At 39.5% G+C, this 17508-nt stretch overlaps 1 protein-coding gene across 1 annotated transcript; it reads left to right on the top strand.

The window, feature by feature from the left end:
* Nucleotides 1-595: 595 nt before the first annotated feature.
* CPO (carboxypeptidase O) lies at nucleotides 596-14484 on the top strand. Its single transcript, XM_009637496.2, is given in 12 exon segments — nucleotides 596-675; nucleotides 3932-4007; nucleotides 4431-4555; nucleotides 7052-7109; nucleotides 7112-7168; nucleotides 8228-8329; nucleotides 9092-9196; nucleotides 9830-9940; nucleotides 11120-11210; nucleotides 11782-11984; nucleotides 12914-12998; nucleotides 14216-14484. Coding segments are annotated over 12 exon segments (1362 nt in total).
* Nucleotides 14485-17508: the final 3024 nt, after the last annotated feature.

Here is a 17508-nt window from a genome sequence, read left to right as displayed (position 1 = left end):
ACCTTGCTGAGAAAGATTTACAAAGGTACTATAATTACAGTTAATGTCCATTGTGTGTATACACAAACAAACTGACTTACTGGACCCTCTTCACCCAAAATCCATGCAGTTTTGTCCATTAAATCACCATGGGATAGCTTTAACCCAAGAGAGAAGCTGAGACAATTTCTGTCTGAAGAACTGTGCTATATGTCTAACTGTATCATAGAATCATAGAATGTTTTGGCTTGGAAAGGACCCGGAAGGAATTCAAGTGTTTAATCTTGATGTATGATATATGATATGAACTAAGCAAGAAATTAAATATTTTAAATAGTAACTGTCTCACTGTTTTGAGTATATAACAAAACCACTCTTTATGAGAATGTGAAGTTGATAGTCTGGGGCCAGAGGCTCATCTGGTCCAACTAGAAGTGGTTTAGATGAGAGTTAGACTATTAAAGGACTATTAAAAAGTTAAAGATTCAACAAGGGCAGGTTCCCTTCCAGGATAAATCTGGTTATATATTATAATTGTGCAGATAAAGTGTTCAGTCTGGATCTATCCTCCTCCTCTCTAGTCCTGCACTGTTGAGGCTGGGTTCTTTGCCCAAAAATGAGGCTTTTTCTTGGGATCATCTTTTCTCTGGGGATGATGATTCCTGGAAAACTCAGCTTGAAATTGCAATATGACAGGTGAGTGTGAATGGGGTATCATGAAGAGCTGTGGATGCAGTGAAATTCCCAGGAACTGTGTAAGAATAATAATAATGATTATGAACTGAAAGCCTGGAGACAGGGTTACAAAGCTGTAAGCTTTGTAAGATTTGGAAAGAAAACATAAAGATGGGAAATGAAGAAAGAGTGAACCAAATCCAAGCCAACAAAGATACAGCTGCAGCAGTAGGAGACAGAAAATGCCCCTCAAACGCACCTCAGGATGTTCTGCTTCCATTAGCTAAAATTCATTTGGCTTAGCCTCTTTTATAATGATCTTTGAAATCAGATGCTATAGGAATAAAATGTCTTTTCTGAGTATAAAGTCGGGGGAGATGACTGAGCAAAATTATATCCATTAATAAAAGACAGCTGAGGATATGTGAAAAAGATGGTGTCTCAAAAGCAGCTCAGATACAGAATCCCTGTTGGAAATCTGTAACAATAACAAAAAAAAGCTAATGAATTTCGTCCAGACAATCTTCACCCCAAAGTGTTCAGAGAATGAGATTATCACATTTTTTATTACTGATTAATGTTTTTGAAAAGTACGAAATCTCTAGTTTTGCTGTTTTCTCCATTCTCAGTTCTGCTTCATAAGAAAAAGAGTGATATAAAATTATGCTGTTTGCCTACCTAAACCATTTTGTTTAATTCACCCTCAACTTTACAAGGAATGATAGGTCACTCGGCTTTTACAGCAGTTGGGATTTGCAGGAGGGGCACAAATATAGTGTGGAGTCCAGCCATCCACATATGACTTTACACATGGAATTTTCTAAAGTAAACAGAGAAAATAGCCCAGTGCTGAATGCCTCTAGACTAATTATATTCCCAGAATATAGTTTTTAAAAGGAGAGAAAACCAAGCAATACCTTCTGCAAATAAGTTTCTTCACTGTATACCTGTTCAACAGCTCTCCTGGCAAAGCTTCTGGCAGAGCATACAGTCACTACTTCTCTCTTTAAAATGTGTTATTTCCCTTGGATAATATTTAGTCTTTAGATTTGTATCAGGGATGCAGTCAGAGCCTGCTGATTTCACTGAATAGAATTCAACAGACCCTTGGTAATGTAGTGTTAATTTTTGCTTCTAATTACTGTCCAGGACTGAACCTGTTGAGTACTTGCATGGGATTTAAAAACACACTTAATCAAATGGTTAGGGTGACTTTGGGTGGGCACCACCTGCACAAAGATGAAATTACTAGTAAAGCCCATTTTCATTGCCATTTGCTCTGTTCAACAACTTAAATGAAATATCCAATCTATGAGCATCCAAAGAAATACAGCTTGTGCTGAGAACAGTCCTTTAATTTGGTAAGAAAGCTTAACTGTAGCATTTTTAAAAATGTTGTTCTCACATGGTCATGTGGGCTGACTTTGCACTTCTCCACTGAGAATCCTAGTCCGTAATCATAAATGAGTGTGTGCTTTCTAATCTTAGTTTACTATTAAAAATGATTTGTCTCCACACTGGCTATTGTAAAAGGTTTATCAGTAAATAAGAGCTGGCCATCTGGCAGCAATCTGACTGTCTGGCATTTCTTTCATTTGGTGTAATTAAGACATAATGTCAATGAGGATAGAAAGATATTACAGGATATTGTTTCCCTTCCTGATAGACAAAGAGCAAAGCAAGCCCAGGCATTTAGAGAGAATAAACTCTGAACTGCAGCTGAGATGTTTATTCTCCTAGCAAAGATGTTTATCCTGCATCTACAAGGTTTATTACAAAGATATCATGGCTGTTGTACCAAATTGTTAGCAATGCAAATGTAATCATTTTGCCCCGTAGATGAGGGTCCTATATGTTACCAGCATCTCCTGAACCAGTAGTAAACAGCTCATTTTAGCTATCAAGTTCTATGTTTCTCTATCAGCAAAGGTAATATTTTCAAGAGAGATGAAAAAAAACCCAAATCCCCCTATTTTTCAGTGGATAATGTGAATGAATAGTGAATTCTATTTGCATGTATATTAAGCTGATAATTGTACATTTGTGTATGGAAGCACAAATGATAGCAGTTGCAATTCAGATGATGAGAGCATATTATATTGATGACCATAATGACCATGGCTTTAATAAAAAGCCATGCAAGGCTTTTGCAACAAGAATTTCTGTTACAAAAGGTTTAAAACGTAGAATGTTCTTTTTTTGTACTTGTCTTGTAAAGGCCCATTGAAGGCACTGAAGGAGACTGTAAAGCAGTAGTTACTGGTTACTAACAAATAAGAACATTTGTCGGGTTCCCCATTCTATCACTTTAGTAGTGGATAACTGCTATCTCACCTTTGAGTAATGTAGTCATCAGAATCCACTCCTCATTGTGAAACCCTTTCATTAGAAATGTCATACTTGCCATCAGTCCTGGAAAGTTGATCTGAATGAACACTGAAAAAAAAATTAGAAAAATAATTACAAAGGGGTTTTTAATAGAACATACAGATTTGCTTCTTCTGCATTTCCAACCATTTTAATTTGGTTTTTATATGGTTTCAATATTTTTTCTCAGATTAGGCCTGTAGTAAATTAAAGTTTCATGGGGCCTCCTGAAAATATATACACAGACATTGGATCTGTGTGTCTTTTCTAGAAATGTACAATTATAGATCCTGCACTAGAAATTTTTTTTCCTGCGAATTGAGCAAGAATATGTAATTCTGGAGACCACACTACTCACTATTTGTGGAATAAATTGGCTATTCTCATGAGAAGTACTTTGTGACAACATCTGAAGCTCTTATCAATGTTCCTTTGTCATGGCTATCTAATGTTCTTGCATGCTGAAGTAGATCAGCAAAGCACCACGTCTATCTGGAATAACTGAATAATTCCCGAACAGGAGAAAAAAAAAGTGCCATCTTATCAAATAAATAGGTTATTATATATACCAATGGTCTTGTTTTGTTCCTGGTCCTGCAAAGGCAGAAACATGCACCAGTGCTCATGTGAGCAATTGGCTTCAGTGACACTGCTATGGTGAAAAAAGAATTGCCACTGGCAAGGAAACAGAGTTAACCTAATGCTCTAGCAACAGAAAACTCACATTACTTAGTCCTATTTGTAGCTAAAACATTCCAGGAATCCATCACTCAGGCATGTTTTTATTGGAACAGCACTGTTACATGCTCTGTCTTCCTTCTACATAACAAAATATCTCCTTTTGATTTATAAAATCATGGATACTTTAACAGACATTAAAACTGATCTTGTTTCTCTGCTAAATTTCCAGGGATCAGGTTTTGCATATTGTGCCAGAAACATTTCAGCAAGTCCAGCATCTTCAGCATCTTTGCAGCACTTTACTGGTGAGTAAGAATAACTATATGTGCCCAAAAAGCAGACTGGGGTCTTGGGCTGTAAAACAGATTTGCATATAACTTTGGACAGGAATGAAGGTTAAAGTAAACTTGAAAAAGCTTTACCTAACTTTTTTTTCTTAGTGTAGGGTGGTATTGCCCTTCCACTACCTGAAAGAATTTATGGGAAGAAGTTAGTTTCCTTGCATGGCTCTATGAATGTGCAGCTCCTTATCAAGCGGTGCCTGAGTCAATGGAAACACTAAGCCTGTGCCGTATGCTCTGTGAACAGATGGCTGGACAATAGTTAAGGGGAGAATTTGAAGGAAAACTTCTTCCGTTTATTGATATGCAGCTACTCTGTCTTAAATATGTTTTCTCATTCTGAAAACAGAGCTTGACTTGTGCATTTCTTTCTTCTCCTCTGCACAGCTGGATTTGTGGAAGCCCCTGCTGCCTGAAGATATCTGGGCTGGAGAAGACCTGCACATAAGGGTCCCGGCCCCTCTGGTGCAGGAGGTGAAAGACAGCTTAGATCAGCATATGATCTCTTACAAGTAAAACCTCTAATTTCCTGATGGGAAAGGCTGCCTCTAACAATCTTTCTTGCTATCATAAAAGGACCTAGCCCTTTCCAATGAACCATCAGCAAGTACTGATGATAGGACTCAACCTTTGTTCCAAGTGCTTCCAATTTACCTTCACCTGCCCAATGCACAGATGCTATATATACCTTTGAGTTTTAAAACCACATTCCCCTATGCCCTGTTTATTCACCTTCCAGCTAGCCTGGACTGTGAATTTGGAGCTGGGACCTGAGACAGTCCAATCTGTCTTGTTTCCTGCTGTTGCCTTCTCAGTGGCAGAGGATGGCGCTCAGACGTGTGACTCAGTTTTTCAGTCTAAAGTCAGGAAGCCAAACTTGGTACAACCACTGCTTATAGGAGCATGCTTTGCTCTTGGCAAGCATGGATACTTGAACACAGGGTCCTCTGTATTTTGGAAAGCCCAAAGTTTTAATCAGTGTCACTGCAGAGAAGCAGTCTCTGTAGCTCTCCTTTTCCCATCCCTGTCTTTTCTTGCTCCTCTGGTTTGGAGAAGAGCCCTTTCAAATTGAACATTCAGCAGTGTCCTACCCCTATCCCCCCACCCCCTGCCAGGCTGGTAAGAATTTCCTGGCACTGTCCAGACAGACAGAGACATCCCACCCTGGGTCCGGCTGTCAGGTCCCCACTGCCACACAGTCAGGACCCACGAGCTGCAAATGGCCCATGATGCTTTACCACACCTACCCAGCCACACATCTTCACTAACTGCCACAATTCTTCCAATCAGAAGACCTAATCCAGATAGAAAGTGTTTGTAAAGCCAAATGGGATTAAATAAGATCTGTTCCTCACACAGTCCCATTCCCATTTGGAACTGATTTTTTCAGGTAACCGGTAGCTACCTATATTTCATATAAGCTGTCCTGTAGTCATTCAGGGCTGGTGACAAATGGCCTATGGACATACACTGTATTTACCAATCAAAGATAAGTTAAAGGAGGATTGGTGCCATTTCAAACCTGTTTAGAGTTAAAGCTGATCTTGACATCCTGCATCTTGCCTGACAAATTCTTTTTAGTAAGTATGATGCCCTGACAACCAGAGATGGAGAGAGATGAGGTGGGAGCCAGTACAAATGATCTAGCATCAGGTTTAGGTAATCAGGGCTTAGACAACTTTCCAGAAGATATTTAACCTCTTATTTATATTGAGACTCTTCATTTTCTAATGGTTTCAACTGATTCTAGCAGAAATTTAAAAACTAAACTGAAGTTAGCAGCTTAATCTTTTTTTTTCCCTTGGATTGGGGCCAGAATTGTATCCACCTTGGGTAGGGTCCTAAAGAAAGGGGTGGGTAATTTAACAGTCAAGCTGAAATTTTGGCTTTGTATTGCAAAGGGGTTGAGATGAGTACAGCAATGCTAGAGTTAAAGTTCCTATAACAGATTCAAAGCAGGAACCACCTTTTAGAAGGCAGTTGACATGCAAGGAAGGTAACATGACAGTTAGGTATATAATGATAGAGACATAAATGACAAATTATAATCAGGACATCAATATTCTGACTGTGTCAGACTCTGGGATTTCAATTCTCCAGAGCTCTGATAAGGCATTTTGCGTGTGTGGTTTCAGTTCACGGGAATTTGCACTGCCTGAATTTTAGTTTGAAGTTCAGATGTGAATAAACATCAAAGCTCAGAGTGAAAGTCAGCTGTAACTACTCTTAAAAGTTTCTTATGTGCAGTTTCCAGAAATGCCGATCGGGTGCTACTGTCAGCAGAATAGCCTATTAGCACTTACAGTGTTTGAAATCAACAATGTTTAAGCTACCTTGGCAATTGTCTTATCGCAAGCGTTTACAATGAGCAACAGATTTGTAAAAGTGTTAAAAGGGACTGATTGCAGTGAGAAAGAACAGTGTATGATCCAAAGTCCTCTGAAGCCAAGGAAAAGGTTTTATTGATGCCCTTGATCATAGAATCACGCCTGTGCTATACTCATTTCTGAACTAATTTGTAGCTAAAAAGCAGGAAGAGCTTTCTGAAGGGAAGAGGGGGTTTCTTCTGATTTTTTCAAGTTGCAATGAATACTTCTGTGAGGTCTCTGCAAATTGAAAATGTCTCCATAAAATACAATAAAACACTAATCTTAAATTTTTCACTTTTCCCTCCTTTTCCCAAAAGGTGGTATTTTAGAGTTTTGCCCAGAAGTAGAAGCAGTGAAGAAAAGAAAGATATTGAACATTTTTTGTAGAAAAATGTAAATCTTAAAAAAAAAAAATCTAGTAAATTATTACTTTATTGTTAAAAACCAGTGGAAATCTCAGTACTTTGAACTTTACCTTACATGAAAGTAACCATTATGCTGATGGTAATGAATTTGCCAGGCAGTCCACAACAGAAGAGGCTAAATCCTTTCATTTGTTGATGTACCCAACCATGATAGTTCTGCAGTAATTGTTAGGGGTTATTTTCTTTCCTATCTCCCCCTCTCCCCTCCCCTCAGAGTCCTAATACCTGACGTGCAGGAACTGGTGGATCAGAGCATGCGCAGGGGGGGGGGCCCAGCCACAGGCAGGTCCCAGAAGGTTACGTCTACACCCAATATCATCCAATGGAAGAGGTAAAGAGGAACCCAAGTCTGCTTACTTTTTTTGTTGCTGCTATTTTGTAATGCCACAGCAAGCAACTCTGTGCTTGCAGAAAGCTCAGCTGAAGTCAGTGGAGCTCTTTCTGGCTTTCTTCTTTGCAGAATCAGTCCTTACACTTTGACTAGAATCTTGGCCTGGTTGAATTGAGCATGAATTTGCCATTGATCTTGATTAAATCTTCAATTCCTCCCTGACCAAAAGCTAAATGCTCTGTGTGAAGCAACCATATTTTTTTGCAAATATTATTCTGGAGTTCAGTTGATTGTGTTTCTTCCTTTATACCTTATTATGCTTTATCATTCTCTTTAGTGTTTATTCATTTAAGCCCCAGTATGTTTGATGTTGAGCCAAATGTGAAGTCCAGTGACTATTGCAGTCTCCAGAATCCCAGTGAGGAAGAAGAGGTGAACAGTGGGAGACCTGTAGAAAGAAGTAATTTAAGGACAGGTTTTTGACACTTCAGGAGAAAATAATATCATGAGAGTGGGTAGGGAAGACCTCTTGGCGCTATGTTTCACAGACAGTGGGTAAGCCTGGACAAAGGCAGAAGACGGTGGTATTCTTCCTCCTAGCCACATAAGAAGACTAAGAGAGCAGAGTCGATCCTCATGTATATTTTGTTTGAGCTACCTGTTGGGGATGACTGCTGCTGAACTCAGATGTGGAAAATCAGTACTGATAGGGAAGAGACTGTAATACTGTTTTGCAGATTTGATGGTGTGGCTCCATGTCTGGTGAAGTCAACATAAAGATGCCCAACAGGATGGCCATGTTGAATGAAATCCAGAATAGAGTATCAGTGTTGTATTGCAGTGATGTTATCTTTTAATACCCAGTGAGATATGACCATGCCTTTGCTCAGAGGCAAGTGAAAGGCCTTCCATGAGCGTTAAGTGATATCACAGATTGAAATAAGCCCTGAGGAAAACATTGCTTGTCTAAACAAAAGAAAATGCTTTAATCTGGAAATGGAGATGGGGAAGAGAAGCAAACTCCCACTTCGGATGAAGAATTCTCTGTGACTGTTTCAGATTTATCAATGGATGACTCAGATCCAGAAAAGCAACAGTGAGCTGGTGACTCAGCACTACCTGGGGAAGACAATTGAGAATCGAACAATGTATTATTTGCAGGTAAGGGAAGAATTTTCTTAGAATTAATAAAAAGTATCTTCACAAAAAAGTACACAGGAGAAGACAGGATTTGGATCTTTCCTAAGACGCTGCTCTTCCCAATTCTTTGAAATAAGGAGATGGTTTTACTCCTCTACAGTACAGTAAGATTTGCCAACTTTCATATACACTACCACCACAACCTTGCTATTGCTATTATGCAGTAAAAACAACAAATTTAACTGAAGTCTTGTTTAGAAATACAAATCAAGCTGAAACGAGCTTGGCAACAGCTGTCTGTGAGGATAAAGAGTTTTGTTTTGTTGTTTTTATTACTTTTTACAGCATATAGCCTTTCTTCTAGGAGTATTCCATGACATTTTTTATTGGGTGCTCTAGTAAAAACCATAGTCTTAATAAATGGGTTAGTTATTGTCTAATCTGTTCCTATCACTGAGTAAAATTAGATTCCCTGCCTTTTTGTGCTTCACCTTCTAAAAAAAGAAAATCTCAAAGTAAGAATAACCAGTCCTGCAAATGACTAATATAAATGAAAAAGAAACTGTTTTATTGACACTCTGGCTTCACAGACACTTTAAAACTCTTGCCCTGTAATACTACAGGTTATTAGGAGGGAGAGCTCATTATAATGATGCCTGTAATAATAATAATCTCAGATGGCTCAATGGCATATCAAGGCACATCCTTTTCTTTCAGTATTATGCTAGGCTATTTTATTGCAAGGTAACAGTTTTCCAAATTATCATTTTTACACTCTCTCAGATCAGTCAACCATCAGATAAAACCAAAAAGATCATTTGGATGGACTGTGGGATTCATGCCAGAGAATGGATCTCTCCAGCCTTCTGCCAGTGGTTTGTGAAAGAAGTGAGTCCTTACTTTTCTACTTATATGATAAAAAACCCATATAACCTTGGATAATTCAGCTCTCTTCTCTATTGTGGTACCAAGAATTATGCTTTTTCTGTTAAAATATGATTTTCAAAATTAGTACCTAGTTCAGATATCCATGGAGACCTAAGTCCAGATCACAGTTTGAGATGAGATATAGGACAATATTTGACAGTGCATTGTTTCCTCTACCTGAACTGATTCCAAAGCCACTGAACTTGATCGCAATCTCTCCATTTCCCACAGTGGCTTTTGGATAAAGCCTCTTTGCATCTCAAACCACAGTCCCCCTGGAATAAAGCAACCCTAAGATATCGTATAGCAATGTTCCACGTGTACTGAAAGTACCTGGTGCACGGGTGCGTGCTATCATGCAGCTTCCATGCCTGTAAGACTGTATCCATATGAAGTACATTATAATAACTGGATACACTGTCACCTTGTGAATGAGAAAAGGTAGATAACTCAACATATCTGGGGATCAAGTAGATCTTGGATACCGTGGTGATATCCAAGAGTGAGTGATACTGTGATGATAGTTCTAAACTAGCTCTTTCCAGTGATTACCACTAGATTCTCTGTTCAATCCTCTGTATTTTTTCTTTTCAGATTCTTCAAAATTACAAATCTGACCCAAAGATAAGGAGATTTCTGCAAAATTTGGACCTCTATGTCTTGCCAGTTCTCAATATTGATGGCTACATCTATTCCTGGGAAAAAGTAGGTAGTGAAAATCCAGAAACTAGATGGAAAGTTAGATGTGCACAGCATGTTTTGTTAATTTTTAGATACAATCATAGCAATTATATTTAAACAGAGAACACTGACAGAATCATTACTCACATAAATCCTCTCATGGCAAAGAGGTTTTGTTTCTTCTGGTAAATCAGCAGTCACTTGAGATTACAGGCCTAAAAATTCCTAGCAAATGTCATGAGCCTTGGGAAGACAGAAGGACAAAACCACAGGATCAATTGCTTTTGTGTTTCTGGGGATGGAGTTACTTCTCTGCTAAGAGCTCAAGGCTTGGTTGATGGAGTTAGGCATGTCTGGAGGAGTCAGTCATTCTTTGCAAGAGGTCTCAACTAGCAGATGGGTCTAAGCACCTTTTCAGTATGGGACAAGAGGAGAATTGGTCAAATATTGGGGTATTTGGTTTTGAAATAGGTGTGCTCTCCCAAATAATCTTCCATTTCTGATATGGAGGATAATGCAAAATGTTGGTCTTCAGCAACTTTCATCATGCTTCCAGGCTCCTGAGCCCAGTCAAAACACCTTTTAATGTAGGACCTCAGCATGGCCCAACAGGCTTAGCCTACAGCCATGTGGATCCTGCCGTCTCCCAGCTTGCTCCCCAGCAGGTTTGGGGCATACCACACATTGCACTTGCATGCATAGGTAACTCAGTAATTCAGCTGGGAAGCTCATACAGGCAGTGCAGTGAGGTCTGCACAGAACCAAGTATAGCAGTGAGTATAGCAGGGAACCAAGGAGCAGCAGCAAGATTAGCTGACAAAAAAACCCACTCATCGTCTTGAATCTGAAACAAACATAAGTAAGTTCAGCTGTCACCTCTTGGACATAGAGGTATCCCTCACAATGCCAAGTCCTTCTTAGGAGTGCAACAGAAGCAGCTGAATGCTACCTTTTTTTTTTTTTAAAGCTCAGCAGGCTCATTTTAAGGTGCATGCAGGCTTGTGGAATATGACTGCCTGGCTGTAGTAGATAAAATGTTCTATCACTAAGCTTTATCACCCTTGCACGCAGAGTTACACTCTTAAACTGCAAGAGTTACTCAGAATGCAGAGGTCTAAAATAAAGGAGTCTTTACACCATATTATCACTAGGCCCTATGGATCATTGAGTTGTTGTTATGTAACTGAAGTTACTTTTGTTTAGGAACGTTTGTGGAGGAAAAACCGTTCTCCACATATGAATGGCACCTGCTACGGGACAGACCTGAACCGGAACTTCAATTCCTCCTGGGGCAGTAAGTTCCAAGTATTTCAGATCAGCAGCACAAATGTAAAGCAAGAGTAATAACTAGTCTCTGAAATAAAAGGAAGTCCTATAAGAATGGAATACTCACCTTGTCATCAAGGCATATGTAAAAATAAAAACCTGACTTGTAAAAATATTAAGTCATTGACTTTCAACTGGCATTTATTTTTGTGAGCAGAAAATTGCTGCTTATATAACTATACCTCTAATTCATTGCAGGAGCAAGCATCAGCTCTAGGCAGCAATGTTAGGAGTTATTCACTTAACAGCCAGTATTTGTGTTTGCCATGAATTTCAAGGAGCCTCCAAAGCTTCCCTGGCAGGTGGTTCGCTATGGTGGTGTCAGAGTTTTTGTTGTAGTAAATGTGTGTTAAATATTTCAGCCCTGTAGCAAATTTTAGTTGACACCAGCAGAGTAAAATGTTAAAGTCCCACTGAGCTGTCTAGTCTCCCTGCCCACATAAACACACGCTTTAACACTCCAAGGTAAACTTTCCTGTTCCCTCTGAACCGGTGTTTATATGTCTCTCCTTTGATTCACTTTTTGTATTCCTCTCCAGGTATTGGTGTTTCTTATAACTGCAGCAGTGAAATCTTCTGTGGATCTGGACCAGAATCAGAGCCTGAGACAAGAGCTGTGGCTCAGTTTATCAAAAGGAAGAAGAGTGACATTTTGTGCTATTTAACAATTCACTCCTATGGACAGTACATCCTCACTCCCTATGGTTCCACAACTAAACCTCCAAGTAACAGTGAAGAACTGGTAGGGCAAAACATTCATCTTCTACACTTGTAGAGAACAAGTACAAGCAGTAGCATGTGGCACAACTCTATTTGCCCTCTTGCCTTTCGTTCTGAGCCCCTAGGCTTATTCAGGGGCTTGGCTCCCAGAGTCACTGCTGCTCCATCTCATCGAGGTTTATTTGCCTCACAATTAATCCTAATCCTTCATCTTAAATCAGGAAAATTGAACTATTACAGATAGTAATGCAAGGTAAGTGGAGAAGAGCACCAAGTTCTTGCTGCATACAAGAAAGCATTTGCCCTTTAGGATGCCAGCACATTTCATACACATGGTTGTCATGATTGTGTGCAGAAAGGGTATTCCAAACGTGCTCATTAGGAGAATGGGAGCAAAGCAGGCACCCATTGGTTACATCTCCCCTTGGTTTCTGAGTGTTCTAATTTGAGTTCATTAACACATGTGTTTATGAACATTCCTGTAGCTGGAGCACTATGAGGGAATTCGGTCCTGCCTTCATATGAATCACTGGAGAAGTCATTTAGTCTGTCTATGGCTCAGTTTCTAAAGATGGTGGGATACAGATTCTTTGGCAATATAACAAGTGTAAGAGACCAATTGCTGCTGTAGTCAGTATCAGTATGCTATACAGCATAGACTCTAATTCTCCAAAATACAGTCCTCTAGCTTTACAACAAAGTAAATATCTTCTCTACCTAATAGCAGAGTCCTTTTAAAAAATTTAACATAATTTGCATTAAAAAAATCAAGAACAATTTGCCCAAATTTTTTTAATGGGTTTTTCTAAAGTCCTGAACTAATAATATCGAAACTTAAAGCTGATCAAGTAAAAATGTAAAGCTGAAAAAGACAAAAATTTTGGTCCACTCAAAATGATTGCCACATGTACTGGCACCCATGACAATGCTGTTCCCATTTTGAACTCACAGATGCAAGTTGCAGAGAAAGCAGCTGCTGCCCTGATGGGAAAGTATGGGACCAGATATAAAGTAGGATCAACCTCTTCAATTTTATGTAAGTTTCTTTATGTTTCCCTTTGATTGCTCTGCTTTTCAAAGAAGAGAGTCATTCTTGTGTCACAGGCATCAGTAAGTACTGTTTTGCTGAGTTTCCTCTTTGAGTAATATTTAATGGGCTGGTTCGGTGGAACATCTAAGCAGCAGTCATTTGAATACAAGATAACACTGTACATTATAAAGCTGACTGCGGGAAGGAAGGAAGCATTGATCAGAAGCTAGTTCCTACATGAATTCCTCGCAGATACATCACAGGGGACAGAAGGAGATTGGTGATAGATCATCCTGACCCTGCTGAAGTCAGCAGCAAAACTCCTATTTGTCTTCACTGGAGTCAAGAAAAAATTAAAATCCCAATCAGGTCTGTAGTTACTCCATCAGACATTATCACATGGCAGCTGCTTGCAGTTCTGTGTGAAATAGGTCGGTTTCAGCCTTGTTCCTAATAGACTGGATAGACACACCACGAACACACCATCACGGCTGATAATAGTTGACAGCCTTTACGTAGCAGACTAGAGGGCCCTAGAGACTGTCTGGTAAACCCAATCTTTTCCCAGTAAGCACTAAGTCACACTAGTCACTCAGAACAGTAAGTAGTTGACTCCAGTACCCATGAGATTTTGCATATTCACAGCGTCTGTCTCTGCCAGTCCCTGAGTCACACAAGTCACCTACTGCATGGGCAATGAGGTGTAAGTATAAGGTAACTTGTCCATGCCTAGGACTGCATTTTTCCAGGGTTTGTACTTACACTGAATAGGTAAGAAAAAAGATCCATGAGGCAGATGAACAGTGATACAGGGAATAGCCAGAAAATTTTCAGACTTGACCAAAATTACGCTTAAAAACAAATATACAAAGAAATTCCAGGCAGTGTCAATGTAGGAGATGAAGTACCAGAACAGACAAATGGCCAGTCCATCTTGTACCCCACACTAATCACAGGAAAATGCTAAAAACACAGAATCCCTGGAACTCATCTCCTGTTATTGTATAATACCATCTTATGGAGGATTGTTTCACTTGGGAAGTGAAACTTTTACTACAATTAAGAATTGCAGCACCTAGAAACTCTGCTCTCCATGTCATGGTGATATACGGTTACTGCTTAGTTCAGGGATTCTGGTATAATCTTGCATTAACTATAGCAAGAAGTGTTTTCAAAGAACTGTGCTTAATACATATCTCTCCCCTCTATTTTTAAATTCACAGACAGTAACTCAGGCTCCTCACGGGACTGGGCTCACATGATTGGCATTCCTTTCTCCTACACATTTGAACTGCGAGACAAGGGTACTCATGGATTTGTTCTACCCCCTGACCAGATCCAACCCACATGTGAAGAGACTATGTTGGCTGTGACAACTATCATAGACTATGTTGATCAGAAGTACTTCCCAGGTGGGGCTGTGATGCTGACCTCCAGCAGCCTGGGCCTGAGCCTTTGCCTGAGTGTTGTACTTACATGGACTGTTTCTTAAAAATGGCTTAGAGAACTCAGCAAGGGACGGCCATGAAAAGTATAATGTCCCTTTGAAAAGAAAAAATTACATGAGCAGATGAACTAAATGTCAAGTATTTCAGTAAAGGCTTATCCCACAAAATACAAGTATCCACTCACGCTTTTGACAGCTGTGTTTTAGGGAAGAAGGAAAGGATGAAGAGCTGTGGCAATTTCCCAAGCTTCACCTGTACACACAGGGACAGAGCATTGTTACTCTCTGGTTCTTGAGTATGTTTTCGGGGGCTCACATGGGCCTATGCAGCCCTTCTGTCAGCCACAGTCCTGCCCTGCCACAGTTCTCCCCACTGCCTGACCCTGCTGACTCCTGGGTCTTGCTGGCATTAGCAGGACACCTGTGAGACTTAAATGTCCCCAGTTCCCACTACAGAAAATTGGACAGCTTCCCTGACATCCACATTCCTTCCGTAAACTGTCACATTGGGATTTACCAGAAAATACAGGGCCTCGAAAGCTGGTGAAAGGTCATAATCAGGCAACCATCAACAGCAGCCTGAAACAAGCTGAGGAGTTGAGCTGGTGCAAGTGTGTGGGGACAGACAAGAGGTGTGGCCCTGTCACATAGGTGCAGTCAGATTAGTGAAGATAGAAACTGCCTAAATCCTTTAAAAATACAGAAGGGAAAGGGAAAAGGAAAATGAGGATGGGGTGCTATTCCTACAGAGCAGACCAGAGAGTGATTTCTTTGCATCCTCATTTTCCTAAACTGTGTGACTGGTGGTGACAAATATTCTTGCCAAGTCAGACTCCTAAGGGATTTCATTACAGAAGGTAAGGAAAGAAAGTCTATTTACAGAGGGGTCCTTTCTTAAAAATCACCTTAATCTTTTGGGGCTGTCTCTGCAGAAGGACTGGGGTCCAGCTGCATGGCTCTCCATCACTTGGGAGAGCCTGCAGCCTGCAGGGATCTGCCTGGGTTCACACGCGAAGCTGGAAGCTCAGTGGAGTGCCAGAAGAAAGGAAGCATTTCAACCCGCTGAGCAGGAATCCTCTGCCTGAGCCACTCGAAAGGAAATGCCAAGGAAAGAGCTTCTGTATTGTTACAGCCAACACCAGAGGGTGCAGGGCATTCACTGAAATAGAGAAGACCTATTTTAACCTGTACTCTGTCCGCTTTTGAATACAGGAGTCACACATCCCAGAAATATGTCCACCAGGCTTGGCTATTACAGATAATAGGATAGAGGGGGCTTTTTCTTGATATAAAATGAAGATTCCGGGGTGGGGGGGAAAGGGGGGGGGGAGAAAAAAAGAAAAAAAATTCTATAAAATGTCTGATTTTCTTAAAGTTTCAAGCTAGAACCTCATTTTCTGAATTTATAGTTCCAAATGTTTTACCCATACAAAACTCCTCTTTATATATATACAATACCTCAGGATACTATATATTTAATGCTATGGTACTGTTACATGTATATACATATGCACACCTATGTATATATCTTTTTAAAGCAACATAACCAAAATGTGAATTTTTTTTAGTCTAGAGATGAGCAAAAGTGGGAAAAGTTGTTAGAGGCAAAATTGTTGTTAGGAAAATACTGACTGAAAAAAATTGCAGTAAAAATTATGTGAAAGATTTCCTTCAATTTTTAAGACTGTAACTGTGTAGGTTTTCAACTAACAAGCACTGACAAGAAAATTCTGCCTCACTGTAGACTATGCCATAGATACCCTTCAGGTGATAACGCATTCAATTCTGTACACCTAATTTTTTTTTTTTTAGTGTTCCATGAGTATCAAATTTAGGAAACCCTGATGGCCTTAGTATTTTTCTGCAAGAATGGGATTTTCAAAGTTACACGTTCTGAGTTAGTATAATGCTGTCTGACAAATCTTTCCCATTGCTGATACTTTAATGCATATCTGTGCTGAACACCTGAAGAGATATTGCAGAGGAGAGGTAGCCTGTGAATTTGTGTTGAAATGTTTGCCTGTGATGCTTAGAGAAAGGTATTCATAAGTCTGCGTAAGAAAACGCCCTTATTTTATCAAGGCTAATAATGTATTATGCTAATACATTTGGTATTTACAGGTTTCACAGCTGTTGGTGGACTTTGATTTTTGGTTCTTTTCCAATTTGTCTAATTCTCTGGCAGCAAAAAAAAAAAAAAAATAAAATCACAGTGCATAAGACAGCTAAGCATTTGAAAGGAACTTGAGAAATTCATGATACCACGGTCAGAGGACAAAATAACATAGGAGATTTTGAGGGAAGTTACCTTTGTCCTTCCAGTAAAAGGTGGAACTATAATTGTTCAGATTTCACTTTTAATGAGATATTATCACTGGTTTATCTCATTCTTCTTACTGACATTTCTGTATCACATCACCAGTCTTGGACTACCACACCAAGTGAAGGACAAATGTAACATAATCGCTGTACAAAAATGTTTTATTTTACTGCTATCTTTAGAGGAATATAAAACCAAATTTCTACTATACGTTTTATAACTAGAGAAATATTCTAGCATAATGATTCCCAACAGCTTTTTGTCTCCTGTTTGACTAAAGTCTGCCTACACAGGCCTCTGAACAAGGTTTGTTATAAACTGTGTATTTACAATAAACAGAGTTCAATATAATATATAAGAGAGGATAAGGAGAGTTTATGAAGGCAAAAATGTTAAATTCAGGAGAATGTGTTCTTCCAAAAACAACTGCAGTGCTCCAGTTACAGCTGTAAGAACTGGTGCATATAAAGTCTTACAATTCTTTTCATTAATAGGAAAATCCTGATCTGATGTTCCGTTTTCTAGCTTCTGTACCCAACTTCCATGGTTTTCAGCAGCGTCATCCTGTCACTTACATTCTAAGAGTTTTCATAAGGAGAAAGGAGTTAAGGGATTTGCCTAAAATTAACAGTTGGCTGGTAAAAGGGGAAAGTATCCAGTTATTTGAGCAGGTCGCCTCCTCCATTTCTGAGTTTTGCAAAATACTGTAACAGCAGAAAACTAGGTAGGTTCTCTTCATCAGGGAGAAG

This window comes from Egretta garzetta, unplaced genomic scaffold (genome assembly GCF_000687185.1).
Source record: "Egretta garzetta isolate BGI_Z169 unplaced genomic scaffold, ASM68718v1 scaffold474, whole genome shotgun sequence".
Classification (NCBI taxonomy): Eukaryota; Metazoa; Chordata; class Aves; order Pelecaniformes; family Ardeidae; genus Egretta; species Egretta garzetta.
Note: the sequence above shows the minus strand (reverse complement) of the source record. Positions and strands in the feature narration are given on the sequence as shown.